The sequence below is a fragment of the Fomitiporia mediterranea genome, assembly GCF_000271605.1.
Source record: "Fomitiporia mediterranea MF3/22 unplaced genomic scaffold FOMMEscaffold_1, whole genome shotgun sequence".
Lineage (NCBI taxonomy): Eukaryota > Fungi > Basidiomycota > Agaricomycetes > Hymenochaetales > Hymenochaetaceae > Fomitiporia > Fomitiporia mediterranea.
In genome coordinates, this window is record NW_006760386.1 from 6,567,005 (window position 1) to 6,594,792 (window position 27,788).

Here is a 27,788-nt window from a genome sequence, read left to right on the forward strand (position 1 = left end):
ACAAAAACAAAAGGACACTATGAATGCCTATTAACTCCTGGAATAGATCTATCTAACAATACAAACAATACATACAATACAAACGAAAGTAATAATGAAACAATGCTATACATGAATATGGTAAGATTGTTAAGATATGTTGCAGATTGCACACAGCCAGACATATCTTATATTACTAGGCAATTAGCACACTACTTACAAAAGCCCCAAATGTATCACTACAAAGTAGTGAAACATTGCTTTACATATTTAAAATATACAATGAATTGTTGGCTTCAACTTGGAAGCACAAACGCCTTAAAACTACAAGGCTATTGTGATACAGACAGACGAATGACAGAAGGACATAAAGTAATAAACAGCTATGTCTTTCAATTAGCTAAATCAACCATATCCTGGTCAAGCAAACAGCAAAACCTGGTACTACTATCTGTTTACAAAGCAGAGTTGCAAGCACTAGTGTATGCTACTCAAGAAGCCATTTGGCTCAAACGATTCACTGAAGAAGTACTACAGACTAAATCAGTACCCATTACAATTTATTACAATAATCAAGGTGTAATAAAGACTGTAAAGTCTGACAAAATAATGTACAATACTCACACTAAACATCTTGATTTATGAAAAGACTTTGTGTGATGTTATATTCAAAACAATTACATCAATGTATACTATGTTCAATCACAGAACTAATTAGCAGACATCCTTACAAAAGCTCTCCATGTCCTGCAGATCAAGCATCTAAACAAACTATTAGGTATACAGTCCTAGTTCTTAATTAATGCTTGAAGGGGAGTATTAGATTGTGCTCTGGATTAGGAAATCTCCAATTGCCTTATGTAGAGTTACTACACTTGGAATGTCTTAGACTATTGGACTTTACTATGTAGTATATAAGGTAGACACTCACTTGATGTCTTAATAAGAGAGAGTACTAGGGGCACTCCTACTACACTTGTTAAAACATTCTTTGTAGCTTATCATTCTTAGTAGCTTATACTCTCTGAGTACTCTTGTGTAGTTTAGTATATATAAGTGTATAAGGTCAGACTAGTCCTATAGTCTTAATCTTGTCTACTCTAGGTAGTCCTGTACTCTTAGACTCACTCTATATACTCTATTCTTGTCTCACTCTCTCTCTATGTCTGTTTTGCAAGTTCTGACTACATTCTAGTACTCACATTCTGTATTTCTGTTGTGTAGGATAGTTGTAGCCTGGGTCCCCTTACTAAGCCTTTGGGTCCCCTCTACACTATTACTAACATCCTACAGATCAAGTATCTAAACAAACTATTAGGTATACAGTCCTAGTTCTTAATTAATGCTTGAAGGGGAGTATTAGATTGTGCTCTAAATTAGGAAATCCCTAATTGCCTTATATAGAGTTACTATACTTAGAATGTCTCAGACTATCAGACTTTACTATATAGTATATAAGGTAGACACTTACTTAATGTCTTAACAAGAGAGAGAGTATTTGAGACACTCCTACTATACTTGTTAAAACTAGTAAAGGCAACCCATTTTCCTCTATACAGTAGTCAAGTAGTGGAAGAATGTTAGTATCTCTTAGGCTGGATATTACAAGATAATAAGTTTATTACAAGACAATGACTTCATAATGTCTTAGTTAGAATACATACAATATAAGGACAAGAGACACTGAGTAGTCAATCATTACCTTGCCCCTTATTCTTACATGCCTTCTCTCTTCATAGGTTATGAGCCTTGTTCTCCCTGCCTGTATTAACTTAGTAATATAGTTCCCCCTTACACTGATACACACTACAAACTAGCCAACATACTCAAATACTTTGGTCAAAACATGACTATACTTAAGACTGAAGCAAACTACAAGATGTAGTACTACTGTATTGTTTCTAGTGTTACAGCTATGTGCTTCAAACAATTATTAAAGGATGAACTGTAGAACAAAGCTGAGAGGGAGATGGCTAAGGCTATTTATACATACATAGTTAATAACATTACTGATACTATATTAGCAAACTATATGCATTTTAATACATCTATCCCTCAGCTGATGAAGGCACTTGAAGAATGCTTCAACCCTCAAACAGTATGTAAAAAGGCTATTGACAAATCAGCACTGTTTATCTGTAGAGATCATGTTAAACACTTTAGACATACATTAGACAGACTTGAGGAAGCATATGTAACCCTGTCTACTAACAGTGATCCACTAAGAGACTCTACATACAAAGCAGCAATATTGCTTGCTACCCCTGAACAATATACACATGTAGTAAATACAATAATACAATCTACCAATACCCAAAACAAAGGCAAACCAGTTGATGAACATAAGAAAGTTAAACTGAAGCAACTAATTCTTACATTGTAGAATGCCTACAACAATTACTGTACTAAACAAGTACAAGATTCTAATGATTGGACAAAGAATAATGTACACACTAATACAATGTATAAAGCTAATAAGCAGAGGAAATTCAATCTGCTAAATCTGTTCAATCTGCCAAATCTGTTCAATCTAACAAAAGTAAAATGTTTCAATTGTAGAAAAACAGAACATTTCTCTAAGGAATACTGTAAACCTCCTACTAAAGCTACAAAGCTTGCCTGTGCCAAACATCAAGCTAATATTGTGTATAAAACAAACCAAACTGTAGAAAGTACAACAAACACATTTATTATTGAAAATCCAAACAAAAACAATGTTGAATTAAAGGAAAGCAACATTGAAATGAACAATAATGCCTACACTCTTATTCCAAGCAACCAGGACAAACAATTTGAACAATATGCTTCCTAGGTATGTACTAATGTATTTACAAATACAATCATAACTAACAAGAAATCCTATACACAAACAATAGATTTACTTGATTCTAGTACATTAATACATACTACTCCTTATCTATTTTGATTAATAGATGTACACAACATAACTCCTACAATTGTAACTATTGTAAATAGATCAACAATGACTCTTAATTGAGCTGAATCTATACATATCAAAATCCTGAAGAATACACAAGAAAGAAGTGTTATAACATTACAAAACGTCTATTACTATCTACAAATAAACTTTTCCCTCATAAGTCAAGCACTACTATGTAAAGAAGGCTATTCTTTTATGTTTACAAACAATACTTGTACTATAACATCACTATGTAACAAATATGTCAGACATATATGATTGAGAAATAACTTGTATATTTTGTACAATAATCATTTGTTAAAAACAATAAATGAACTATCTATTTATAATATACATAAATGCCTCAGACATATAAGTTACAATTATATCAAACAATTATTAAAAACACAACCAAGTATACTATCAACTAAAATAATGAACTATGAAGAAAAAGAATGTATTGAATGTATAAAAGCAAATATCAAACATACACTAATACCAAAACTACATTAATCTCCTCTTGTAAATCAATTTAGAGATCTCATTCATATTAATATTATTGGTCCTATTAAACTATACACATATAAGAACATACACTACTTATTAACAATTGTAGACAATTCTACTCATTAGTGTATAATGCTCAAATTACAAACAAAATCTATTACATATATGTAATACATACAATGGACAACTAAAATATTTACACAGTACAGAGTTAAAATAAAGTTTTTACAAAGTGATAACAATACTGTATTCCTTAGTAAAGATTTCCAACAATATTTAGATTCACAAGGAATAAAATGAAGATTAACAGTACATCATACTCTACAACAGAACAGAATAGTAGAACAAACTTATAAAACTATATTTAGAGGTGTAAGAGCATATCTAACATCTACTAAATTACTATTCACATTATAGGCCAACTCCACATTACAAACATTACAGAACCTACAGAACAATTGATAATATACATGAATTTAGTCAATATATTATTATTTACAACAAAAATCCTACAAAAATACAGTAGTAAGGTATAATTGCTTGTTAGATAGGATTAGACAATAAAAGTAAAGGTTATAAAACTTAGCACAATAATAAAATCACTATCAAACAAAATATCCAATTTCTCAAAGGTAAACCTCCTCAAATTGAAGGGGAGAAAATAGACAATACAAACAATGATACAAACAAGTGTTTAATAATTAAAAATAACAAACAGATGACAGAATAACAAGAACAGACAACAATGATACAGACAACACTGATCCTAATAAAAAAGGAAAAGTAGTAGAACTAACAGACTTAACAGACAACAAAGTTAAATTAACTGAAAAAGAAGTAGAACCTAAACTATGTTGATCAGAACAGAAACAGAAACTAATAGAACACACTATTGAGCTTGAACAACACATGGAGAATAAACACATAACAAAACACATGTATACACTTAGCAAAAAGGACAAAGATAATATTACTATTCATTTAACAGAATTTAATACTAAAATAAGTGAAATACAATTGGATCTGATTTCATTTTATAAAGCAATCCAATGTCTGGATTGTGATTCATGGATAACAGCTATGAAAGACAAAATAAACTAATTAGAAAATCATAATATATGGGAAATCACAAATCCACACAGTAATATTAACAGTATTAGAACACAATTTGTCTATAAAATAAAGCAATACACTGACAATAGTATAGAAAAATATAAAGCACAATTAGTAGTTCAAGGAAACTATCAGATTGACAGCCTTGACTATCATACAGACAATTTATTTGCTCCTACTGCTAGACTATCTATAGTGTGATTAATATTAGTATAGGCAGTATCTAATAATTATGAAATACATTAGATAGATATAAAATCAGTATATCTATATGGACAATTAATGGAAGACAAAGAAATATATGTTAAACCTCCTCCAGGTAACTTAATAGACAGATTACAGAATGGACAAATATTACAATTACAAAAAGTGTTATACAGATTAAAACAAGCTAGTAGAAGATAGTATAAAACACTATCTAATATACTACTTAAATACAGATTAATGAAATCTGAACATGATAATGCCATATTCTTCACAAAGAAGAAAGAAATAACTGTAGCCATATTATTTGTACATGTTAATAATATTACTATTACAGTAATGAATAATAATACTATTGTAATAATAAAACAATCTATTACACATCATTTACAATATACAGACAGTAGTGAATTACATTAGCTACTTGGTATAGAGATTCAATACAACAGAGAGTATAGATTCATCAGGATGTGTCAGACACATTATATTAATAGTATAATCAAACATTACAAATTTACAAACAAACAGAGTAACAAATACCTATACAACCAGGTACACAATTAAAAACAGTATTACAAACTAATAACAATAGAAAACAAATGTCTAATATACTATACATGAACATAGTTAGTACACTTAGATACATTACAGACTGTACATGGCCAGATATAGTATTTGTAACAAATCAGTTAGCTAAATACCTTAATGACCCTAGTATAGAGTATTATCTGACACTTAAACATTGTTACATATACTTAAAAACTACAAACAATGTCTGGCTCCAACTTAGCAGTACAAATCAATCAATATTGAACAGATATACAGACACAGACAGTATGATGCAAGAAGGGCATTGTGCAATATCAGGATATATATTTTACTTGAGTAATTCATTAGTTTTGTGGTCAAGTAAAAGACAAACACTGGTGGCAAATTTGATGTATAAAGCTGAATTAATAGCTCTTGTAAGAGGAACACAAGAAGCAATCACACTTACTCATTTAGCTGAAGAGATTCTACAGGTCTCTGAAGCACTAATTAATATTTATTGTGATAACAACACTGTTATACAAACAGTTACATTGGACAAACTCAAATACTCAGAACAGACAAAGTATTTAGATCATAAGAAAGATTTTATTAAATGCTATATTGAGTTAGAGTACATAAATGTGAAATACATACAGACAAATGATCAAAGAGTAGATATATTAACAAAAGCACTATATGTACTACAAGTCAAACATCTTACCAGTTTACTCAGACTAGTAAGAGTTTGAAGGGGAGTATCACAAGATGATGAGTTTATCACAAGACAATGACTTCATAATGTCTCAGTTAGAATACATACAATATAAGGACAAGAGACACTGAGTGGTCAATTGTCACCTTGCCCCTTGTTCTTACATGCCTTCTCTCTTCACACTGGACCAGACAATCAACTCTTGCTTGAGGCACTAGGACTTCAGATCAGACCTATCTGTGCCCTCAAATATAAGGAGACAATTGCTATACTCTTGTAACATCTAGACATTGTTACAGGTATAGACAAAGGCATTTTACAGTAACCTTAACACTTCTGCAATCACAAACTGTACATGTTCTAATGCAAATATCACCATATACTCTGCCTAAGACAAATTGAGCACCTTCACTGTATGACAAGCTTTCAGTAAAGTCAAGATGTTGAATCTTTACTAGAGTTGCACTAAGATGTGTCTCATACATGTCTTAATAAACTCTAGTATTATGATAGGCTAGCAACCTAGCAAAGATATGCTTGCCTATGTCAATTGCTATTGTAGCTAGTAGAGAAAGCCTGAAGAAGACAGGAGAGAAAGGATGGATGCTAATTATGGTGCTCCAGATTGATAAAGCACTATGACAGAGGGCTGTTCTTGAAGTTCATATAGTACAGTAATGTAGCTGAAGTGCTACAGCCTTATCTCTAGAAGGTACTGTACAAATATGCAATTAAAGGTATTAGCAACTCAGAAATCTCAGAGACTAGATTTGCACAATAAATTCAAATGGAAGAATGCTTTGACATTATATTGTGTATGTACTGATACATGTTTTAAGAAAAGTACTGTTTGCTACATACAGAAAGAAAGTGGACACACTCTTGTGACAGCTAATTTAGTCCTACACCATGTTGCCTAAAAATCCCACCACCAGTGCCCAAGCAAGCTAAGGAGCTGTAAGCTGTAATGAGTAAATAGCAAACTCAACTTCTATGTGGTAGGCAAAAAGAGCACATCAGATAAGTGTTATGTAAGTTCAGAAGAGTCTGCAGGATATTTGTAGTGTGCACTTGTCCAGTATTACACTGTTACCAGTACCTACAACCTCTCAAGTTTGAAGCAGAGTAACTAAAGGTGCTGGTGCTAAAATTCTATACCAGCCAGAAGCCAGATCTGGTTTTTCTTCAGATGTAAGCTCTTCAAAATAGTACTAGTACTAATTAACTGTACAGAAATCAATAACAAAACCTTGTCTATCATCAACTTTTATTACAAGAATAGCTATGTAACTGTTAGGATATAGTTGTTCTTTAGGGTGTTGGTCTGCAGCAACCAGTGGGATAACCATATGAGAGGAAGAGAATAAAGTTTAAAGTGTCAGTAGTATTGTTCTTATCCGTGAGACAATACTTCCACGTTCGGACGAACGGATTGATGCATTTTGTTTGATTGAAGCAAACAGAATATAACTCGGCAAGTATGTGGGACCTCAACTCACACGCCTTTTCGCCTCTTAGCTAATGAAACATGACCCTTTTGCTGTTAAGCTTCCTATGGCAGCATTTCAGCACTGGTTCTAGACGAATAAAGTATCCACCTTTACGATTTGCATAAAAATAGACGGCACTAGCAAGCAGAAGCAAAGTTGCGTCGCGCAAGGAATAGATACTTGTGCTCCAGCGAGAAAGGAAGCCTAATACCAACCTGTGGCGCAACAATTTTTCGTCCTCCGAGCAGACTCGACCAGAAAAAGGCCCGTTATCCGACTAGATCAACCTAGACATGAGAATAATTAGTACATAGTGAAGTACGATGCAGAGACTTGTCCATAATGATTGGTGTTTTGGTACTGTCGTCACATTGCTCAGGCGAATTGTTAATCTACCATTTGTGGAATGCAAAATCTAAGGCACAAATCGTTTCACATGAGTATTGCAATGATCTTTGATCTGTCTAGCAGATACATACATGACGTGAGAAGACAATTTATTAAGCAGCATTAATCTACGTTAACAATGACTTACAAGTTCGAAGCTTTCATATACATGAGACGGGCTTTCAATTTCTCAAAGTTAAGTACCTTGCTAAAAGTTAAAATTCAAATAGATATTAAAATATATTACTAATAGAATTGCACAATGAATTCCCGGGTGCAGAAGGCATATCATTGTGTGATGTAAAATGTGGATATAATTCCCAGATACAGAATCTCGACATTACTTACACTATAAGAACAAGTTTTGCAAACTGTTTCGATTATGTATTATAACCGTGATCTTTCTGCTGGTTCTGCCATGCCAAGAACTGTGAACTGCACTCGATACAGCAAACAAATTGTTGCTAAAATTAAACAGAAAGCGAAGGTAAAGTAAAACCTCTCGGCAGCGATCATGTATTGCTCTAATCCAGAGGGTTTAGTCGTTGATTTGCTATCAAAGAAAGACAAAATTCGGCATCGAGTTTCCAGATGGTACATAACGTATCAAGCCTTTATTGATTATAATCTAGTGTAATGGAGTTTACAATTGTATGCTAGTGGCCAATATTATTGGACTGGCCAATCGTGCAATTCTGCAAAACTTCAGGGTTAGTTTCAAGTTTGATATCACAAAATGACTGTACGTGACCCATAGTAATCCTAGCCAATGAAGCCCAGAGTCACGTTTCAGTGTTGTGCTGTTAGAGTATAAAAGGCGTGCTAATCTGCTTGACCTGGGACAGACCACAAGAACTTACTGTATAGTCTGTATCAAAGATGTCTGGCAGGCAACAACTCGATGAAGTCATGAGAGATACAGGTACAAAAAGCGGTGTGTAATTTTTACAACTCTGTTTCTTTATAACATTAATCAACAATAATATGTTATAGCTATTGAAAACTGCGGTTGTACAGTAGAAGTCAAGGAAAAGAAGGACCAAAACGGCAATCTTACACAATATGTTGTTAGTGAGTGAATCACTTATATTTATGACATAGTACTCAAAAGGTAACACATTGTGCTATTTAGAAATGAAGAGACCAGAAGGATCAAGTGGGGCTGGAAAGCTAGTTAATCAGGTAAGAGCAAGGTCTAGAACAACCATCAAGAAGATTTCTATTGATGTAGACTGGAATGGAAACATTAATAAACCAGCTGCCCATCAGAAAATTCTGCATGGCTTCACATCTGCACTAAATTCAAGTGAGGTAAGGAAATTGGAAGATAAAAAGCTGGAAGAGATGAGGCAGAGAGATTGAGAACAGGAACAACATAGTGAAGGGTCACACTAGTGAACATTACAAACACCTAGTAGGAATATACACCTACCTGTACCTATTCAGACCATGAGTAAACAGTTGAAATAATCATTTGTAAGAGATAATTAGAATTAGATAGAAATGGTAATAATACAAGCAGACAATAATGAGTAATATTTAGGCAAACAATTTGTTTTATACTAGCTAATTCTTCTATTAATCTTAGAATTTCAGGAAGAAGGTACTAGCAAAGTTTGAAGACAGTATTGTGAGAAAAAACACTGAGACTTCAGAATTATTCATCAACAGGTGTAAAAGTGGCTTATAACAACATAGTAAGAGTAGTATAAATAGAAATTTACTGTAAGATATTCTATTACTAGATATAACATTCTCTATTAATCAACTCAGTTGTTTAAGTACAAAATAACAATAATTTACTTTATAGATAGATAACATTAATATATTTATTATAATACTAAATAGTTTATTTATCAAATATTCATGATTGTTTTCTTTTATTTTTTTACCTATTTATTAGTATATGTAGGACAGACCCCTTTCAGAAACAACAGTACTTTATTTGTTAATTAATAAAGTGTAAGAGAATAAACTAAGGTTATGAAAAATATATAAGTAAGTACTTAAGTAAAGTATACTTTAGTAAAATCAGAAATGAAAATATAGTATTACATACACAATATTAATATGTAGTGTGTATAGAACATTGGTCATTTTATCAAAATGTGAAGTAAAATAGTAAGTAAGATGTAATTTCAATAGTAAAGTATAAAACATGTGTTTCTTGAGTATTTATCTTCCTAATGTCTTAATACAGTCAGAAATATGCTGACATGCATTTACAATATAAGACATGGTCAAGACTAATAACTGTAAGCTGATACACATGTCTAAAAGGTACAAAATAGGAAACAATAAACAAAGAGACAAAGGAGCATAAAATACAGTACCAGATGAGAGGCTAAATCAAAAGGACAGACAGAAATTTATTGTATAATATTCAGCTCTTAAGGTTTTACAAATACAAAGCAGAGTGACACTAGTCCTAGTGCTACAATCACATTGATAACTATCAGCTAATGATGGTTCAAATGTATATTGGCATGAGTATACTGTGCTTCCAGTGCCTTTCTAATACTAAACAAGCTCTAGAGAGATTGCAAGATGACAGAGCATACATCTGTTGCCAAAGGAAAGGCCTCATTCTTCTTTCAAACATTGTGTGTCCTCCAAAATAGCACCAGTGTAAAGCAGCCAGGAGTAGCTGTGAGGCAGAACGGATAATTGAGGGATGGTATGACACGAAGAGCTTCTCGAGTAGATGGCCTTGATGGTTGGAGAAGGCAATAGTAACAGTATTGCACAAACACTCACTACAGACATGTCTAGACTTGATTGGATTATAGAATTGAGTCAGATAGCTTAAGTAAGTCACTGCAGGAGCAGCCAAACTGGTGTCAGTCAAAGTCATGCTATCATGACATTGTAAAAACACTTGAGACATACCTAGTGACTGGGACGAAGACTGAGAAATGCCTCAAACAGACAGGTACTACAGCAATTATTGGAGAGTGGCAATTATTTTACTTACCGCAATTTTATCATCTAGGAAGTAGTGTAACAGGATCGACGTGTGGCCCGAGAATAGTCAACGAATTACAGCAGTTATTTACATCGAGAAACAAGTGTGCAAAGATTGGGCCGAGGACAGTACTAGTCACAGAGCAAAAGACCATATGGCAATCAATGACGACCTCATCTATCATCAATTTACTATACCGAAGTTGAACATCCCGTCCCCATTGAAAACTATTTTCCTTCGAGTTGATGGTGTACGGCAAGCAGTGGCACATCAAGTTTCAACAAAGTCCTCGGTGATGTTCGGCTTCACCTATGGGATGAATTCCCAATTCTGGAAGAACGAAGCATCTGGATTCTCACGCCACTTGCTTGAAACAATGAATATGAGAGCATTGTGGCACAAGTCTGAACTGATAAAGAATTCAACTTCGGAGGCTTGCATAGAAATATACCTTCTAACAGAATCAAAATATCAAAGTAGTGTCATGCACCGAATATGTGTTAGGTTGAAAAATACAGGCCAGTATCCTATCTGTAGTACCTCTGGAATCTGATGCTATCCACGGAAGTGGTACAAGACTTAGAGAATGAGTGGCTCATGGATTTCACCACTTCTGTATGGACTCTAAAATGAGTCTAGCTGTAGAAATTTCCTGCTGCAGTCTGGAGACATCCGCTTCCGAGTTCTGACAGTGACACATTGGACAAAGGTCGGTTGTAAGAGTGCAGGGTTTCGACTGAGCTTATTGAAGACCTCTAACAATAAAATTGGCTCCGCAATGCGTATCAAAATGAATTGTATTCACGCCTTTTAGATACAGAGGAAGATTAGTTTGGACTCCACCTCTTCACAAGTGATTTACCAGGGCTTTGGACGATCCGCACGGGAGAAGCTGGGTGTGATATTACTGATAATTCGTAGCATGCTGTGAGTGGGTGAAGCGAAATTCGATGACGATGTATGAGAATAAGAGTCAGTCGGCAAACCCTTCAGCGGCAGAAATAGCTGGCAGAAGAAACACATGCTGACCAGCTGGTGCCAAAAATAGAGATCATATGGCACATTGCCTTTTATTTACGGCACGGCGACTCCGGCGAATGTTTTATTGATGGGAATTGATCCGCGGTCAAGTGATGTCAGCACTGTTACTCCTCAGCTGTCCTTCCTGCAACGTCTTCCATCTCACTACGCATATGGCTCGCACTCTCGCTTCACCTCATATAAAACTTCCATCGTCCTTCCTTGTCTCATGCCACCTGCGCCCCTCCTTGTCCTTTTCTCTCTCCTTTTCGCAATGGCGCTCTACGAGCTTGCTCGGCGCGCATTCGTGTGCGGAGCGTTCTTTCTCGCGTCTGGTCCCGTGTTCCCGAATGTTGCACGGATAGGAGTACAGACTGCACAGGCACAATATCTCTTAGGTTTAGGTATTGGTGATATCACTGGGTAAGTTGCCTGTATTAGTTGTGGGCTCGTTATCGATTTGGACGTGTGAAGAGGTGTGTCGCGAGAAGAATGGATTCGCTGTCGAGTGCCATGTGGTCTGAAGTCGCTAAATTGGCTCAATGCATATTAACGACTTCTATGTGGCATGGTCATAGTCCACTTTATTAAGTTTATGCACCTTCGCATTTGTATCATTGCTTCTTCAAATGCTAACCAATCATCAGGCCAGTTGTCGAAACGAACATGATGGTGTGCAAGGAACTCCTATTGACTTTATAGTTTTCTGAAAAATGTATAGGGGTACGCAAATCTCGCACAAACAGACAGGGGTCTGCATATGCGCCAACGCAGTCGTGCATTCGTGATCGCAGATGCGAATGACCCGTCTTCGCGTGTTATCTTCATCAACGCCGGTGCGTCTGATTCTCAACTAAATCTTTTCGATAGCGCAATTGACATATATTCTGTTTCATCAAGACATCGCAATGGGTGACACCGGTGTCAGACGAACCATAGTTTCTGAACTGACCTCTCAGTTCCCCGGTGTATACACAAACGAAAATATAGCCTTTGTCGGAACGCACCAACACTCCGGTGTTGGCGGGTACCTTGAGGATCTCCTCCCGCAAATCACAGCATTAGGTTACGTCAACGCTTCTGCACAGGCAATCATCCAAGGCACTGTCCTCGCAGCTCAACGAGCACATGCAAACCTTGCTCCTGGTTCTCTTTCAGTGGGAAATACTACCATTGTTAATGGGAATATCAACCGTTCGCCGGCTGCTTATCTAGCGAACCCTGCTGATGAGAGAGCCCGGTATCAGTTTGACCAGGATAAGGACTTTACGCTTGTTAGGTTTGATGATGAGCAGGGAAATGCAAGAGGATTCTTGAGCTTCTTTGCGGTGCATGGGACAAGTCTTTATGAGAATAATACGCTTGTTAGCGGAGATAATAAAGGCATGGCAGCGTTTTTATATGAGGGTAAGTACATATTTCGATTGGAATATTATTTGATTTTTTTGGGTTGTTGACTGGATTGGGACATAGATATGGTCGAACCTAATGCAATGCCGGGGAACACGACGTTCGTGGCTGGATTCGTGCAAGGTGCGTTTGGCCTTGTATCCACTAAATTCTGTATATTGAACCGGAGACAGCAAACGTTGGAGATACAAGTCCAAACACGGACGGTGCCTTCTGTGAGAGCCCAGGAGAACCTTGGGATGGCCAGCCGTGTGAATTCGAACATTCAACGTGCGGAAACAAAACGGAAGATTGTCATGGACGGTAGGTATCACTTTCATAGATTTGCAGCTGTGTCAAACTGAGTTTTTAACTTTCAGCGGACCCGGATTCCGCATCTCGGACTTTGAGTCGAATCGGATTATTGGAGACTTACAGTTTCAGGCTGCGCAGACGCTTATGAACGCTCAGAATCGGACACAGATTTCTGGTCCTGTGAAGAGTGTACACACGTATCTGAACATGTCATTCCATTCGTTTACGCTTCCGAATGGGACGACTGTGCAGACATGCCCGCCTGCACTCGGTACGTCCTTACTAGCTTTCACAATGTAAAATTATCTCATTTTCACCATTAATAGGATTCAGCTTTGCTGGTGGAACGACGTGTGTTCTCTTCCATATTCTATTTCACACGGAGTTTCGACAGATAACTTACGGAAATAATTCGGACTGTTCAGAGATGGGCCAGGAGCATTTGATTTCATTCAAGGTGACAACACGTCTCAGCCTCAGTGTGTTTCTTCTCCACTTAGTTGTCTATACCTTGATTGAGTACTGACGTTTGGGAAATTAGGAATCCATTTTGGGAGATCGTGAAGGGTGCGGCATCTTATTTGTCATCTTCGGTGTGGCGTTGCAAACGATCGTTTGTACTTCTTTGTGATGACAGGTGCTGTAACACCAGAGCCAAACGACGAACAGAAGGCCTGTCAAGACCCGAAACCTATCTTACTCAACACCGTATGCATCTTCTTGTACCATTTGTTCGAAGTGAAGGATTAATGACTAACATGTTGAACTTGGCGCTGTGTAGGGATTCGCACATTTCCCATATGAATGGAGTCCATCGACAGTGGATATTCAGATGCTGCGTGTCGGGAACTTTGTAATGCTCGTTATGCCTGGCGAGTTGACTACGATGTCTGGGCGGAGGATTCGGTCAGTCTTCCTCATTCCTTATCTTGACACCCAAAATTGACTATATGCGTCGGTAACTCTGCCAATGAACGAATCTAGAGAGGCTGTTCGTGCGGAGCTTATATCCCAAGGCGTGATAGGCGACGATGCATATGTTGTGATCGCCGGTCCTGCGAATACGTATGGACATTATGTCGCGACGAGGGAAGAGTACGGAGTTCAGAGGTATGAAGGGGCGTCGACGCTCTATGGACCTTGTATGTCTCTGTTGTCTGTTCTTTTCCCGTGCTTTGTCGATTAATGTTTGCGCACGCGCGATGGATAGTTACGTTGGAGGCATACATCGATAAGTATACGAGCCTTGTACCGTTCCTTTCCCCTAGTGCTAGTGGGACACCAGCCTCTGATGCACCGCCTGCAGAGCAGACCTCGAAGGCTATTTCTCTCCAGGTTCGTCTTCCTCCCTTGTCTCATTTTCAAAGGGGCGTTGCTCATGAAGGTATATTATTATTATCGCTTTGTATTCCGATTTGGTATGCGTTATATGCGACTCGACTGGGAAACCGTTTCAACTTCGCGGCATGGCTCTTGTGTTGGACGAGTAGACGCCCGTAATACAAGACAACCCACCTATATTCAAGAGTTTCGGTGACGTGTTGAGTGATGTAAGGACGAGCTCACCGTACTCTGCGGGAGAGACTGTACAAGCGTGGTTCGTCGGTGCAAATCCTAGAGTGCGTTTTCCTCGTTTCCCTTTCCTCTCGTTTTTACGTCTTCAATACCCGATCTTCCTATGACTATTGCCATTTATTGACATTAACGTGAATGAGTAAACAAAGGTGCTGATACTGTGAATATGATATAGAACAACCTGCGCTTGGAAGGTACTTTCCTCAGCGTTGATCAGCAGAACGGAAATGGAGCGTGGACGGCAGTGAGGAGCGATTCGCATCCTTCGACTACGTATCAATGGATCAGGAACGATACGGTATGTGGTTACTTCCTTGTTCCAGTTTCTGGAATTCTTTAAAGCTGGTTGTTATGGACTAACTGATAAACGAATCGAATAATACGTATAGATAATCGGGACGAGTACTGTGACGATTTCTTGGTATGTTCCATTCTCATTTTCAAATGCGTTCGAATGCGAGATACTGATGAGATATTTGTTATTCAACACAGGACAATCGAATCTGGGACGCCTTGTACGTCTTCTGTTGCTTTTCACCCTTTCCCTTTCCCTTTTCACCCTTTCCCTTTCCCTTTCCCTTTCCCTTTCCGCTTCTTCGCTTCTCTCTGAAACATTCAATACTGACGGAAGTAAATTTGCCATGTTTTCCTTTCTCCGTTATCGACACAGCCGGAACGTACCGCCTTCGCTATTTCGGCGACGCCAAATCACTTTTCGGTGGAGGGATTACGTCGTTCGTGGGCACGTCGAGTAGTTTTACGGTTTCCTGAGTAAATTTAAGGTCATATTTTGAGTGGTGTATTCTGTATCTTTTACTCGTTCACATTCCGGGGAGTTGTTGGTGTTGGATGTGTTCTGCTTTGCTTCAAGGGCTTTTCGTGCTTTCACTTGCAATCTCCGCATGCTTGTGATACCTATCACTATTTCACTTATCGTCTTATCATTAACGAATTTTCATGAGCTTTATGCATGTTGTAGGCAGTGTATTTACAATGTGAATTAACAGCTGTGCATAGGCTGATTGGTTTGATGGAAGCCATTTGCTTCGAGTTCTAACAGTATCCATAATGCATTGCACTGCATTGCAATCAAGGTAAGAAGATTTAGACGTAGAATATCAGTTACATCAATCATAATATATTGTATTGTCTGCACTGGTACACGGACAGGATTGCTCTGTATCATCATGGAACGATGCACACACAGGACACAGGCCTTAATACTGTGCATTCCTGTGGTAGCAAGGACTTTATACAGCAGTGCACGATACAGACTGTGAGGTGGAACCCACTTTTCTCCCTTTCCACCTAGTACAAAATCCTTACAATGTCAAGCCAGTACGATAATGATGATCCCAGGAAAAACGAGGAATGTTGCAGTACTGAGGGGGGTGAAAAAGAAAATAGTAGCAGTCCTCAGAAACCATGTAAGATGTTTCTTTCATATCTCAGCTAAGATCTCACGTAATTAATTAATTATCCATGCTCCTGTTGGTCATGATCTTCAAAGCATATTTGACCTGGCATCGAATTCTATTTAGTTCAATAGTAACGACTTTGAGTGTAATCAAGTTTGTTGTGCCTCAGAAAGGGCATAACCAAGCTGCAAACATACTTGACTTACTCATAAGCCTTCTTATCAATGGAATTCTGTGAGTCTTTACTGTAATTGTCAATTCAAGGAGTGTGTCCATTTTTTTTTTAAATGTATTGAACATTATCCAGTTATGAGTCCCTGAACTTGGCAAAAAAACACTATCTGCCACAGTTACAGGGATTGTTTGAAGCTAGCTCTATAGAGCATATGAAAATAGCTTTCCTGTTTATTATTATGCCTTTTACTAGGCTCTTCAGTTGAGTTGAAACTTTGTTTTAAGGAGTAGGGTTTTTGGACTGAATTTCTGGAAGATACACTATACAACCAGTTGCAAGCTGGATTTGACAAACAAACTGCACCAGAGAATGAAGAAGCACTAGTACAAGGCACAGGAGTGTTAAAGAACAAAAACAAAATAGCAACAGAAGGACATATTGACAGGCAGATAGTAGACAAGTCAATTCTGATACAAGAGGTGGAAAGTCCACTGTCCATTCATAGTACTGATGGCCTTTGTCAACATGATTGCACATAAGTACAAATTAGTTACTCATTTTATCTCAACACTGACTAGTCACTTAATAGTCCTACAGAAGCTCTGAGCACATCTTATGAGTAGGAGACAAACCAGCAGTTACTTCTCAGTGTTCCTCACAGATTTCCAAACCCTACTGTTCTGACCTATATCTGAGCTGCTAACCAAGCCCAATGTTCACCAATCAGAATGATTAGTTTTAGAGGGGGGGTGATGTTACAATTCTCTACTCTCTTACCTTCAGTTCCAAGGGTTCTACACTCTTCTGTACTAGAACTCAGGACTTCTGTCCCTCAGAGACACTGTCTATAGACTATATGTATGCTGACTCTTACTACTACCCTTCCTTACTTCATTATTCCATTCCTTTGACTACTCCTTCATTCTCTGTTCATTCTATAGTCTCTTACCCTTTGTCTATCCCTTCATTCTTTGTACCTTTATCTTTGACATTCCTTTCTTTCATTCTTTGTGACTTATCATTCTTAGTGGCTCATACTCCCTGAGTACTCTTGTGTAGTTTAGTATATATAGGTGTACAAGATCAGACTGGTCCTGTAGTCTTGATCTTGTCTACTCCAGGTAGTCCTGTACTCTTAGGCTTACTCTATATACTCTACTCTTGTCTCACTCTCTCTCTCTCTGCCTGTTCTGTGAGTTCTGACTATGTTCTGGTGCTTGTGTTCCACATTTCTGTTGTGTAGGATAGTTGTAGCCTGGGTCCCCTTGCTGAGCCTTTGGGTCCCCTCTACACTGTCACTCAGAGTTAATACAGAGCACCCAGATGAAGTTGATAGAAGTCTCAGATTGTCTTAGTAGTATGGGTGAGATTCTCAGCAGGTTCCCAAGTGTGTTCTTCAACTGGGTATCCCTTCTAGTAGATAAGGAACTTGAGCTTTCTACACACTAGCTTAGTATCTACTACATACTCTACTTTGTATTCCAGTTTGGAACTAATGAGTTCTGGTAGAGGTGGTGGGGGTCTTTGTTGTGAAGGAAAACCTGGATTGTAGTACTAAGACAGTAGAACCTTGTTGAACACTGAGTGTATGTGCTTCCATGTTGCTAGAAGTTGGAGTTTGTAGGCAGAGGTGCTAACCTTCTTTTCAATAACAAAGGGTCTGAAGCACTTGTTGTCCAACTTCTTTATTAGGCAATCTATAGTCAGGTTAGTGGCTTCCAGCATAACTTTGTTACTAGGCTAGTAATCCTTGGCTGCAGACCTCTTCCAATCATAGTTCTACTTTATAACCTGTACTACCTTTTCTAAAAGAGCTTGTGTGTCCTCCCTGGTTCTGTGTATCCATTCTGTAAAGTCTGTTACAGATTCAGAACTACTGTTCTAGTTTAGAACTGTCCCCTAGTACAGATGTCTCTCATGATTGAGGAAGAATAGGGACTGTCCTGTTGTAGAGTGTTGCTAGTTATTGTATACAAATTCTGCCAGAGCTAGCTATTCAGACTAATCTGATTGTTAATGATTGATAAACATTCAGAGGTAGAGCTTAATCTCCTGATTGACTTACTCAGTTTGACTGTCAGTCTGTAGGTAATAGGTAGTAGAAGGGTTCCCTTGAATTCTGAGGAGTACATACAAGTCCTGTATGAATTTTGACTCAAATTGTAGTCCACAATCATGAATAAGCTTCTGAGAGAGTCTATACAACTAGAAGACATAATCCTGATAAATGTGTACTATACCTTCAAAAGTGAGTTCTGTTTAGGTTGGAACCATATAGACTTGCTTAGAGAATCAGTTAACAATTACACAGATAGTGTTGTAACCCTAAGACTTAGATAGCTCACTAATCAGGTCTACTAAGACTTCTTCCTAAGAGTGATCCAGGATCTGATACAGATGTAGGGGAGCCCAAACTCTTGTCCAGTAGGCTTTAGTCTGTTAGCATGTATTACAACTAGTTATGTACTTCAGGATTTCCCTTTACATTCTGGGCCACTAGTAGTTCTGAGTAATGAGTTCCTACATTTTGTGTCAGCCTGGATGTCCTACAGTCAGATTGTTGTAATGAGCTCAGACAATGTTCTCCTACAGTTTCTGATCCTTTAGAATGTACAGTCAGCCTTCCTAGTAAACCTGTCTATCCTCATCCTCCTCCCAATCCTTAGCCTACTTCTCTAGTTACTTTACTACAACCTAGTCCTGTGTGTGTCTCAGAGCTTACTGTATACAGGTAACAAAGTCAACATTCTTGGATTTGAGTTGGATCTCTTGGATTGTCTTGAACACAAAACAGGAATTGTCTAGGAGAACAAGATTTTTGTTATTATTCTCCCCCCTTTCATAACCTACTTGTCTTAAGAGTAAATCAGCTTTTGTTATTTGTGTTCCAGGTTTGTGGGTCAGTATAAAGTTATAGTCCTACAGTTCTAACATCTAGTAGGCCTAACAGTAGTTGAGCTTCTGAGGTGCCTGGAAGTACTAGAGATTAAGGTGATTACTCTAGATCTTAAACTTCTGTACTACACTAAGGAGATATTAATACTACTCTTCTAGAGAACAGACAATTGTGAAGAGTTCCTTGTCATAGATAAGGTAGTTCTGTTCTATTACAGAGAGGGATTCTAATTGGAACACTATCAGACACTACTTTCTGTCAATAAACTAGGACAGTACTACTCTATTCACAAAGTCAGAAGAGTTAGCTTTAACTCAGAACTTGTCTACAACTGTTAGAACTACTAATATAAGCTTACTAGTAATAGCCTACTTGAGGGACTCAAACACAGACTGCTGCTGATCATCCTATTACTAAGGAACATCTTTACTAGTAAGATCATGAAGGGGTTAGGCAATAGTACTAAAGTCTTGAATAAAGTATTAGTAGTAGTTTGCAAACCTAAAGAATGCTTAGACCTGTTTCAGGTTCTGAGGTTGTAACCAGTTCCAAACTACAGTTACCTTTACTGGATCTATACAGACCTCTCCTCCACCAATTACAAAGCTCAGATAATCTACTGACTCCTGTATAAAGGAGTACTTTACTTCTTAGAGGAACAGTTTATTATCTTAGAGCTGTTGTAGAACCACTCAGATTAGTCAGTAATAGTACTCAACTGTCTGAGTGAAGATCAGAATGTTATTCAGATACACACTAACATACCTTAAGTTAATCAGATCTGTAAGGATGTGATTCATGAATGACTAGAATGTTACAGACAAGTTAGTTAGTCTGAAGAACATTATAGTCAGTTTGTACAATCTGTAATTAGTTCAGAACACAGTCTTCTACTCATCTCTGTCTTAGATCCAAATATTATTATATCCCTATTAAACATTCAACTTAGTGAAAACCCTAGATGTATGTGTCTTATTAATGAGCTCCTGAATCAGGGGGAGTAGGTACTTGTTTTTGACAGTACCCTTATTAAGACAATAATAATTCTAGACTAGACAAAGCTTCCCATCTTTCTTTTTGACAAAGAAGAAAGAGGAGACTATAAAGGACTTTAAGGGTTGGATCTGGCCATTCTAAAGATTTTCCCAAAGGAACTTGTCAAACACCTCCTACTTGTCTCTGTTGAGTAGGTAGACCTTATAATCCTTAGGTTGGAAACTCTTAGTCAATTCAATTGTATAGTCCTAGAGACAGTGTTCAGGAAGCTGGTTGAATTTCTCTTTACTAAAGACTTTGAGGAACTCTCAGACAAAATCTGGTAGGCTGGGTCTATATACATTCTAGAGTAGAGTTGTTCTGAGAGGGTTCTAGACTGGTTCTGTCTCAGACATTCTTCAGATTGACTCTATTCTGTCTTGACTAGAATATGTATTCACATATTTATCCTAGTCAAAGAAGAACAACTAGTCACCTTCATCAGAACTGTTAGTAACATTAGAAGTGTTTGTATCTACTTAGAACAGTAGTATAAGGTAGCTGTAAGACTCAGAACACTAATCAAACACAAGTGTCTACTCTAACTAGTTAATAGTAGAGTTGTAAGTCTTAAGCCATTTGAATCTAATAAAGACATCTGTCTTTCTAAGGTTAGTGACTCTAAACTCAATACTTTCCTTATGATTCTGAATGGTTATCTGTAGTTGGACAAACTCAGTAATCCAACCATTCTGGTTTAGGGTTCTGTCTGTATTATATACTAGGATCAGAAGTAGAATGTATCAAGTAGGGAGGTAGTGTTCCTACACAAAAGCCTTATTAATGTACAAACTAGTACATTCACTGTCTACTAGAACTGTTGTTCAGATCTGGGGGGATCCTGAGAAGGGAGCCAAAAGGACAGGGACCTAGAGTTAGTGTCTGAAACATTCTTGAATGAACTACTACTTGTTCTAAAGGGAACATACAGCTTGTATAGTCTTGTTGTCTAAGAGAGTAAGTATATACACTAACATTTCCTTATTAACCTCTCTCTTTCAACAAGAATGAACTTATGTCCTTAACTGTGAACTTAGCTAAGGCTATCCCTACTTAATACTATAAACAAACTACTGAGTAGTAAACAGGGCTAGATAGTGTTCTAAACATTCTAAGATCTTAGAACATAAAAGTAGTAGGTTAGATTGTGTAAATTTAGACTCAGATAAAGTACAAAGAGAAGAATCAAAAGAATCAGAAGAAATAGGAGAACTATCTACTTTTGTTTTTGACTTTTTTCTTCCTAATAAATAATTTTGTTAATTTATTTTTTCTACTTTTTCTACTTTTTCTACTTTTCTTACTTTATTTACTTCTAATCCTACAGTGTCTATTGAATCAAAAGTAGCTATTAAAAAATCTGAGTCATAGCCCTTTAGTACTACATTCACTGTTAGACCTCTATAAAATCTTAGAGTATATAGTCAGAGTCTAAGAGTTCTAAAGTGACTTCCAGATTTGTAGAAAAAGCTTCTTACTACAAATCCTGCTTGTCACTCATTATTACTCTAATAACCTAACAAATGTACTATTACTTCTGTAGACAGTCCTTAATTTAGTACTCTGACTTTCTACAGGTAAAGTATACTCCTTACTTTCAAACTTCTCTAATGTTTATTAGAACAGATTGATTACAAATTATAGACAGATTGATCTGAGAGCTTAGAACTGTTAGAGCTAGACACATGTGTAAGCATTCTATACAGACTTAATGTATCTAAGTTACAGCTTGGTTAAAGGAGATAGTACATGTCTTCTACTCAGTGTAGGTAACCAGTTCTAGTATTATCCTAAGAATCTTATTAACTAGTTCTAAGTAAAGAGCTTTTTTAAGCATTCTAATAAGGATATTATTAAACCTAAGTATGAATCCTACCTTCTAGGCTAGAATATTGAACTCATGAAAGAAGGTATTAGTAGAATGTTTGCTCTGTTACAGAGATGTAAGCTTGTTTTATACATTGTACTTCTCATTTGAATTAATAAAGGAAGTATAGAGCTACTCTATAAATTCTAAGTATAACTCATTGTTCTAAAACTAGATCAGGCTTCTAATCTAATAGCCTTCAATCTAGTTCTAGACCCAGGTGGCTGTGTTACCTTCCTTTATAAAGGAGAGGACAAATAGGACACAATCAAGATCTAAGAATGGATCAGTCAAAGTAGTAGTTATGTATAGTTTGACTTAGTACTAGAAGTCCTTAAAGTGCTACCTATTAAAGTCTGAAGGGTAGGCTATATACACTTTCTTTCTAGAACAGGTTGTAACTTCTAGAACAATTAGAACAGGTTCTAAAGGGGCTGAGAGTATGTAGTTAGTAAAAGCCTCTTAAATAAAGGTCTACACATATTAAGCTAGTTCTACTTGTAACTACTAATCTGGTAGGACAGTAAGGGTAGTAGTTAGTATAGTAGAGTCTATGTCTATACTACAAAGGGATCAGCACTAAACTAAAAGGGGTAATGAATAGAAGAAGGGTGGTAAAAGTTTAAAAGGGTTTAGAAAGTTTAAAATTTAAAAATGTAAAAGGGTTAGGACAAAGGAAAGAGATTAATACAATAGTAAGTACTAATGTCTAAAACATAAGAGAGTTGTAGGGTAGTAATGGGTAGTCTTAATCTAATGTCAGTAACAGTATAGAGGGGACTTAAAGGCTTAGTAAGGGGACTCAGACTACAACTATTCTACACAACAGAAATACAGAATGTAAGCACTAGAATATAGTCAGAACTTATAGAACAGACAGAGAGAGAGAGAGTGAGACAAGAGTAGAGTATATAGAGTAAGTCTAAGAGTACAGGACTACTTAGAGTAAACAAGATTAAGACTACAGGACTAGTCTGATCTTGTATACCTATATATACTAAACTATACAAGAGTACTCAGGGAGTATGAGCTACTAAGAATGATAAGCTATAAAGAATAAAAGAAAGGAATGTTAAAGATAAAGGTACAAAGAATGAAGGGATAGACAAAGGGTAAGAAACTATAGAATGAACAGAGAATGAAGGAGTAGTCAAAGGAATGGAATGATAAAGTAAGGAAGGGTAGTAGTAAGAGTCAGTATGTATATAGTCTATAGACAGCACTCCTGAGGGACAGAAGTCCTGAGTTCTAGTACAGAAGGGTGCAGAACCCTTGAAACTGAAGGTAAGAGAGCAGAGAATTGTAACACTCAGTATGTGGCAGAATATACAGGATCCAGGTCTCTATCAACAGATACAGCCCTGTCTTACCTAGTCTCAGCAACATCAAGCTCCTGTACCCAGGCATGGTCCTATCTCTCAGTAGCAGTAGTAGCAGCCAATAGTACAGGCATACCTTTGTCAGAATAATGGACAGGCTAAGATTGTCAGTGACAGTGTAGAGGGGACCTGAAGGCTCAGTGAGGGGACCCAGGCTACAACTATCCTACACAACAGAAATACAGAATGTGAGTACTAGAATGTAGTCAGAACTTGCAGAACAGGCAGAGAGAGAGAGTGAGACAAGAGTAGGGTATATAGAGTGAGCCTAAGAGTACAGGACTACCTAGAGTAGACAAGATCAAGACTACAGGACCAGTCTGATCTTGTACACCTATATATACTAAACTACACAAGAGCACTCAGGGAGCATAAGCCACTAAGAATGATGAGCCACAAAGAATGAAAGAAAGGAATGTCAAAGATAAAGGTACAAAGAATGAAGGGATGGATAAAGGGTAAGAGACCATAGAATGATACAAAGAATGAAGGGGTGGTCAAAGGAATGGAATGATAAAGTAAGGAAGGGTAGTAGCAAGAGTCAGTATGTATATAGTTTATAGACAGCACCCCTGAGGAACAGAAGTCCTAAGTTCTGGTACAGAAGGGTGTGGAACCCTCAGAACTGAAGGTACAAGAGTGGAGAACCATAACATCACTCCCCCTCTAAAACCAATCATCCTAATTAGTGAGCATTAGGCTTGGTCAGCAGCTTAGGCATAGGTCAGAATGGTAGGGTTTGGAAATCTGTGAGGTAGAGTTGATGCAGAGCACCCAAATGAAGTTGATAGAAGTCTTGGATTGCTTTAGCAGTATAGGTAAGATTCTCAGCAGGTTCCCAAGTGTGTTCTTCAACTGGGTATCCCTTCTAGTGAATAAGGAACTTAAGCTTTCTGCACACCAGCTTAGCATCTGCTACATATTCTACTTTGTATTCTGGTTCAGAACTAATGAGTTCTGGTAGAGGTGGTAGGGGTCTTTGTTGTGAAGGAAAACTTGGATCATAGTATTAAGACAGTAGAACCTTGTTAAACACTGGGTGTATGTACTTCCATGTTGCTGGAAGTTGGAGTTTGTAGGTAGAGGTGCTGACCTTCTTTTTAATAACAAAGGGTTCAAAGCACTTGTTGTCCAACTTCTTCATTAGGCAATCTGTGGTTAGGTTAGTGGCTTCCAGCATAACTTTGTCACCAGGCTGGTAATCCTTAGCTGTAAACTTCTTCTGATCATAGTTCTGCTTCATAACCTGTGCTACCTTTTCCAAAAGAGCTTATACATCCTCCCTGGTTCTGTGTATCTGTTCCACAAAGTCTGTTACAGATTCAGAACTGTTATTCCAGTTTGGAACTGTCCCCTAGTACAGATGTCTCCCATGATTGAGGAAGAACAAGGACTGTCCTGTTGTAGAGTGTTGCTAGTTATTGTGTATGAATTCTGTCAGAGCTAACCATTCAGACTAATCTGATTACTAATGATTGATGAACATTTGAAGGTAGAGCTTGATCTCCTGATTGACTTGCTTAGTTTGACTGTCAGTCTGTAGGTGATAGGTAGTAGAAGGGTTCCCTTAAATTCCAAGAAGTACATACAAGTCCTGTATGAATTTTGACTCAAATTGTAGTCCACAATCATGAATGAGCTTCCAAGGGAGTCTGTACAACTGGAAGACATGATCCTAATAAATGCATGCTATGCCTTCAGAAGTGAGTTCTGTTTGGGTTGGAACTGTGTGGACTTACTTAGAGAATCAGTCAACAATCATGTAGATAGTATTGTAACCCTGAGACTTGGGTAGCTTACTAATCAGGTCTACTGAGACTTCTTCCTAAGGGTGATCTAGGATCCAATACAGATGTAGGGGAGTCTGAACCCTTGTCTGGTAGGCCTTAGTCTGTTAGTATGTATTGTAACCAGTCACATACTTCAGGATTTCCTTCTACATTCTGGGCCACCAGTAGTTCTGAGTAATGAGTTCCTACATTTTGTGTTGGCCCAAATGTCCTACAGTTAGATTGTTGTGATAAGCTTGGACAATGTCCTCCTACAGCTTCTAATCCTTCAGAATGTACAGTCAGCCTTCCTAGTAAACCTGTCCATCCTTATCCTCCTCCCAATCCCTTACCTGCTTCTCTAACTACTTTACTACAACCCAGTCCTGTGTGTGTCTTAGAGCTTACTGTATGTGGGTGACAAAGTCAACATCCTCAGATTTGAGTTGGATCTCTTGGATTGTCTTGGACACAAAACAGGAATTGTCTAGGAGAACAAGATTTTTGTTATCATTCTCCCCCCTTTCATGACTTACTTGTCTTAAGAGTAAATCAGCTTTTGTCATTTGTGTTCCAGGTTTGTGGGTCAGTACAAAGTTGTAGTCCTACAGTTCTAACATCTAGCAGGCCTAGCAGTAGTTAAGCTTCTGAGGTGCCCAGAAGTACTAGAGATTAAGGTGATCACTCTAGATCTTGAACTTCTGTACTATACTAAGAAGATATTAATACTACTCTTCTAGAGAATGGACAATTGTAAGGAGTTCCTTGTTATAGATAGGGTAGTTCCATTCTGTTACAGAGAGGGATTCTGATCAGAACACTATTGGACACTACTTTCTGTCAATGAACTGGGACAGTACTACTCTATTTGTAAAGTCAGAAGAGTTAGCTTTAACTCAGAACTTGTCTACAACTGTCAGAACTGCTAATACAGGCTTGCTAGTGATAGCCTACTTGAGGGACTTGAATGTAGACTACTACTGATCATCCTATTACTAAGGAACTTCTTTGCTAGTAAGATCATGAAGGGGCCAGGCAATAGTACTAAAGCCTTGAATGAAGTGTTAGTAGTAGTTTACAAACCCAAGGAATGCTTGGACCTGTTTCAGGTTCTAAGGTTGTAGCTAGTTCTAAACTACAGTCACCTTTGCCAGATCCATACAGACCTCTCCTCCACCAATCACAAAGCCCAGATAATCCACTGACTCCTACACAAAAGAGTACTTTGCTTCTTAGAGGAACAGTTTATTATCTTAGAGCTGTTGTAGAACTGCTCAGATTAGTTGGTAATAGTACTCAACTGTCTGAGTAAAGATCAGAATGTTGTCCAGATACACACTAATGTGCTCTGAGTCAATCAGATTTGTAAGGATGTGATTCATGAATGACTGGAATGTTACAAGCAAGTTGGTTAGTCTAAAGAACATTACAGTTGGTTTGTACAATCTGTGATTGGTTCAGAACACAGTCTTCCACTCATCTCTGTCTTGAATCCAAATATTATTGTATCCTTATTAAATGTCCAACTTAGTGAAAACCCTGAATGTATGTGTCTTATCAATGAGCTCCTGAATCAGGGGGAGTAGGTACTTGTTTTTGACAGTACCCTTATTAAGACAACAATAATCCTAGACTAGACAGAGCTTCCCATCTTTCTTTTTGACAAAGAAGAAAGGGGAGGCTATAGAGGACTTTGAGGGTCAGATCTGACTGTTCTGAAGATTTTCCTAAAGGAACTTGTCAAGCACCTCCTGCTTGTCTCTGTTGAGTAGGTAGACCTTACAATCCTTGGGTTGGAAACCCTCAGTCAATTCAATTGTATAGTCCTAGAGACAGTGTTCAGGAAGCTAGTTGAATTCCTCTTCACTAAAGACTTTAGGGAACTCTCAGACAAAATCTGACAGGCTGAGTCTGTGTACATTCTAGAGTAGAGTCATTCTAAGAGGGTTCTGGACTGGTTCTGTCTCAGACATCCTTCAGATTGACTCTATTCTACCTTGACTAGAATATGTATCCACATATCTATCTTAGTTGAAGAAGAACAACTGGTCACCTTCATTAGAACTGTTAGTAATATTGGAAGCATTTGTATCTACTTAGAACAGTAGTATAAGGTAGCTGTAAGACTCAGGACACTGATCA

The 27,788-nt window shown here is 37.5% G+C and overlaps 1 protein-coding gene across 1 annotated transcript; it reads left to right on the top strand.

The window, feature by feature from the left end:
- The first annotated feature begins 12,052 nt into the window (after positions 1-12,052).
- Positions 12,053-16,079, top strand: FOMMEDRAFT_101718 (Neutral/alkaline nonlysosomal ceramidase). The gene is made up of 19 exons (XM_007262149.1): positions 12,053-12,251; positions 12,476-12,500; positions 12,550-12,664; positions 12,729-13,235; positions 13,302-13,361; positions 13,412-13,541; positions 13,598-13,803; positions 13,859-13,883; positions 13,958-14,011; positions 14,074-14,099; positions 14,170-14,240; positions 14,314-14,438; positions 14,517-14,674; positions 14,743-14,867; positions 15,023-15,151; positions 15,283-15,405; positions 15,497-15,528; positions 15,600-15,622; positions 15,778-16,079. The coding sequence occupies exons 1-19, from the start codon at positions 12,058-12,060 to the stop codon at positions 15,876-15,878; spliced, it is 2,229 nt and encodes a 742-aa protein (XP_007262211.1). The 5' UTR covers positions 12,053-12,057; the 3' UTR covers positions 15,879-16,079.
- The last annotated feature ends 11,709 nt before the right edge of the window (positions 16,080-27,788 follow it).

What these genes read in the sequence shown, in the direction of transcription:
- FOMMEDRAFT_101718 (XM_007262149.1), top strand. Translation starts at nt 12,058, where the DNA reads ATGCCACCTGCGCCCCTCCTTGTCCTTTTCTCTCTCCTTTTCGCAATG. An exon ending in TTGTCGAAACGAACATGATG is followed by an intron (nt 12,501 to 12,549) that starts GTGTGCAAGGAA and finishes AAAAATGTATAG; the next exon opens with GGGTACGCAAATCTCGCACA. An exon ending in AACCTATCTTACTCAACACC is followed by an intron (nt 14,241 to 14,313) that starts GTATGCATCTTC and finishes GGCGCTGTGTAG; the next exon opens with GGATTCGCACATTTCCCATA.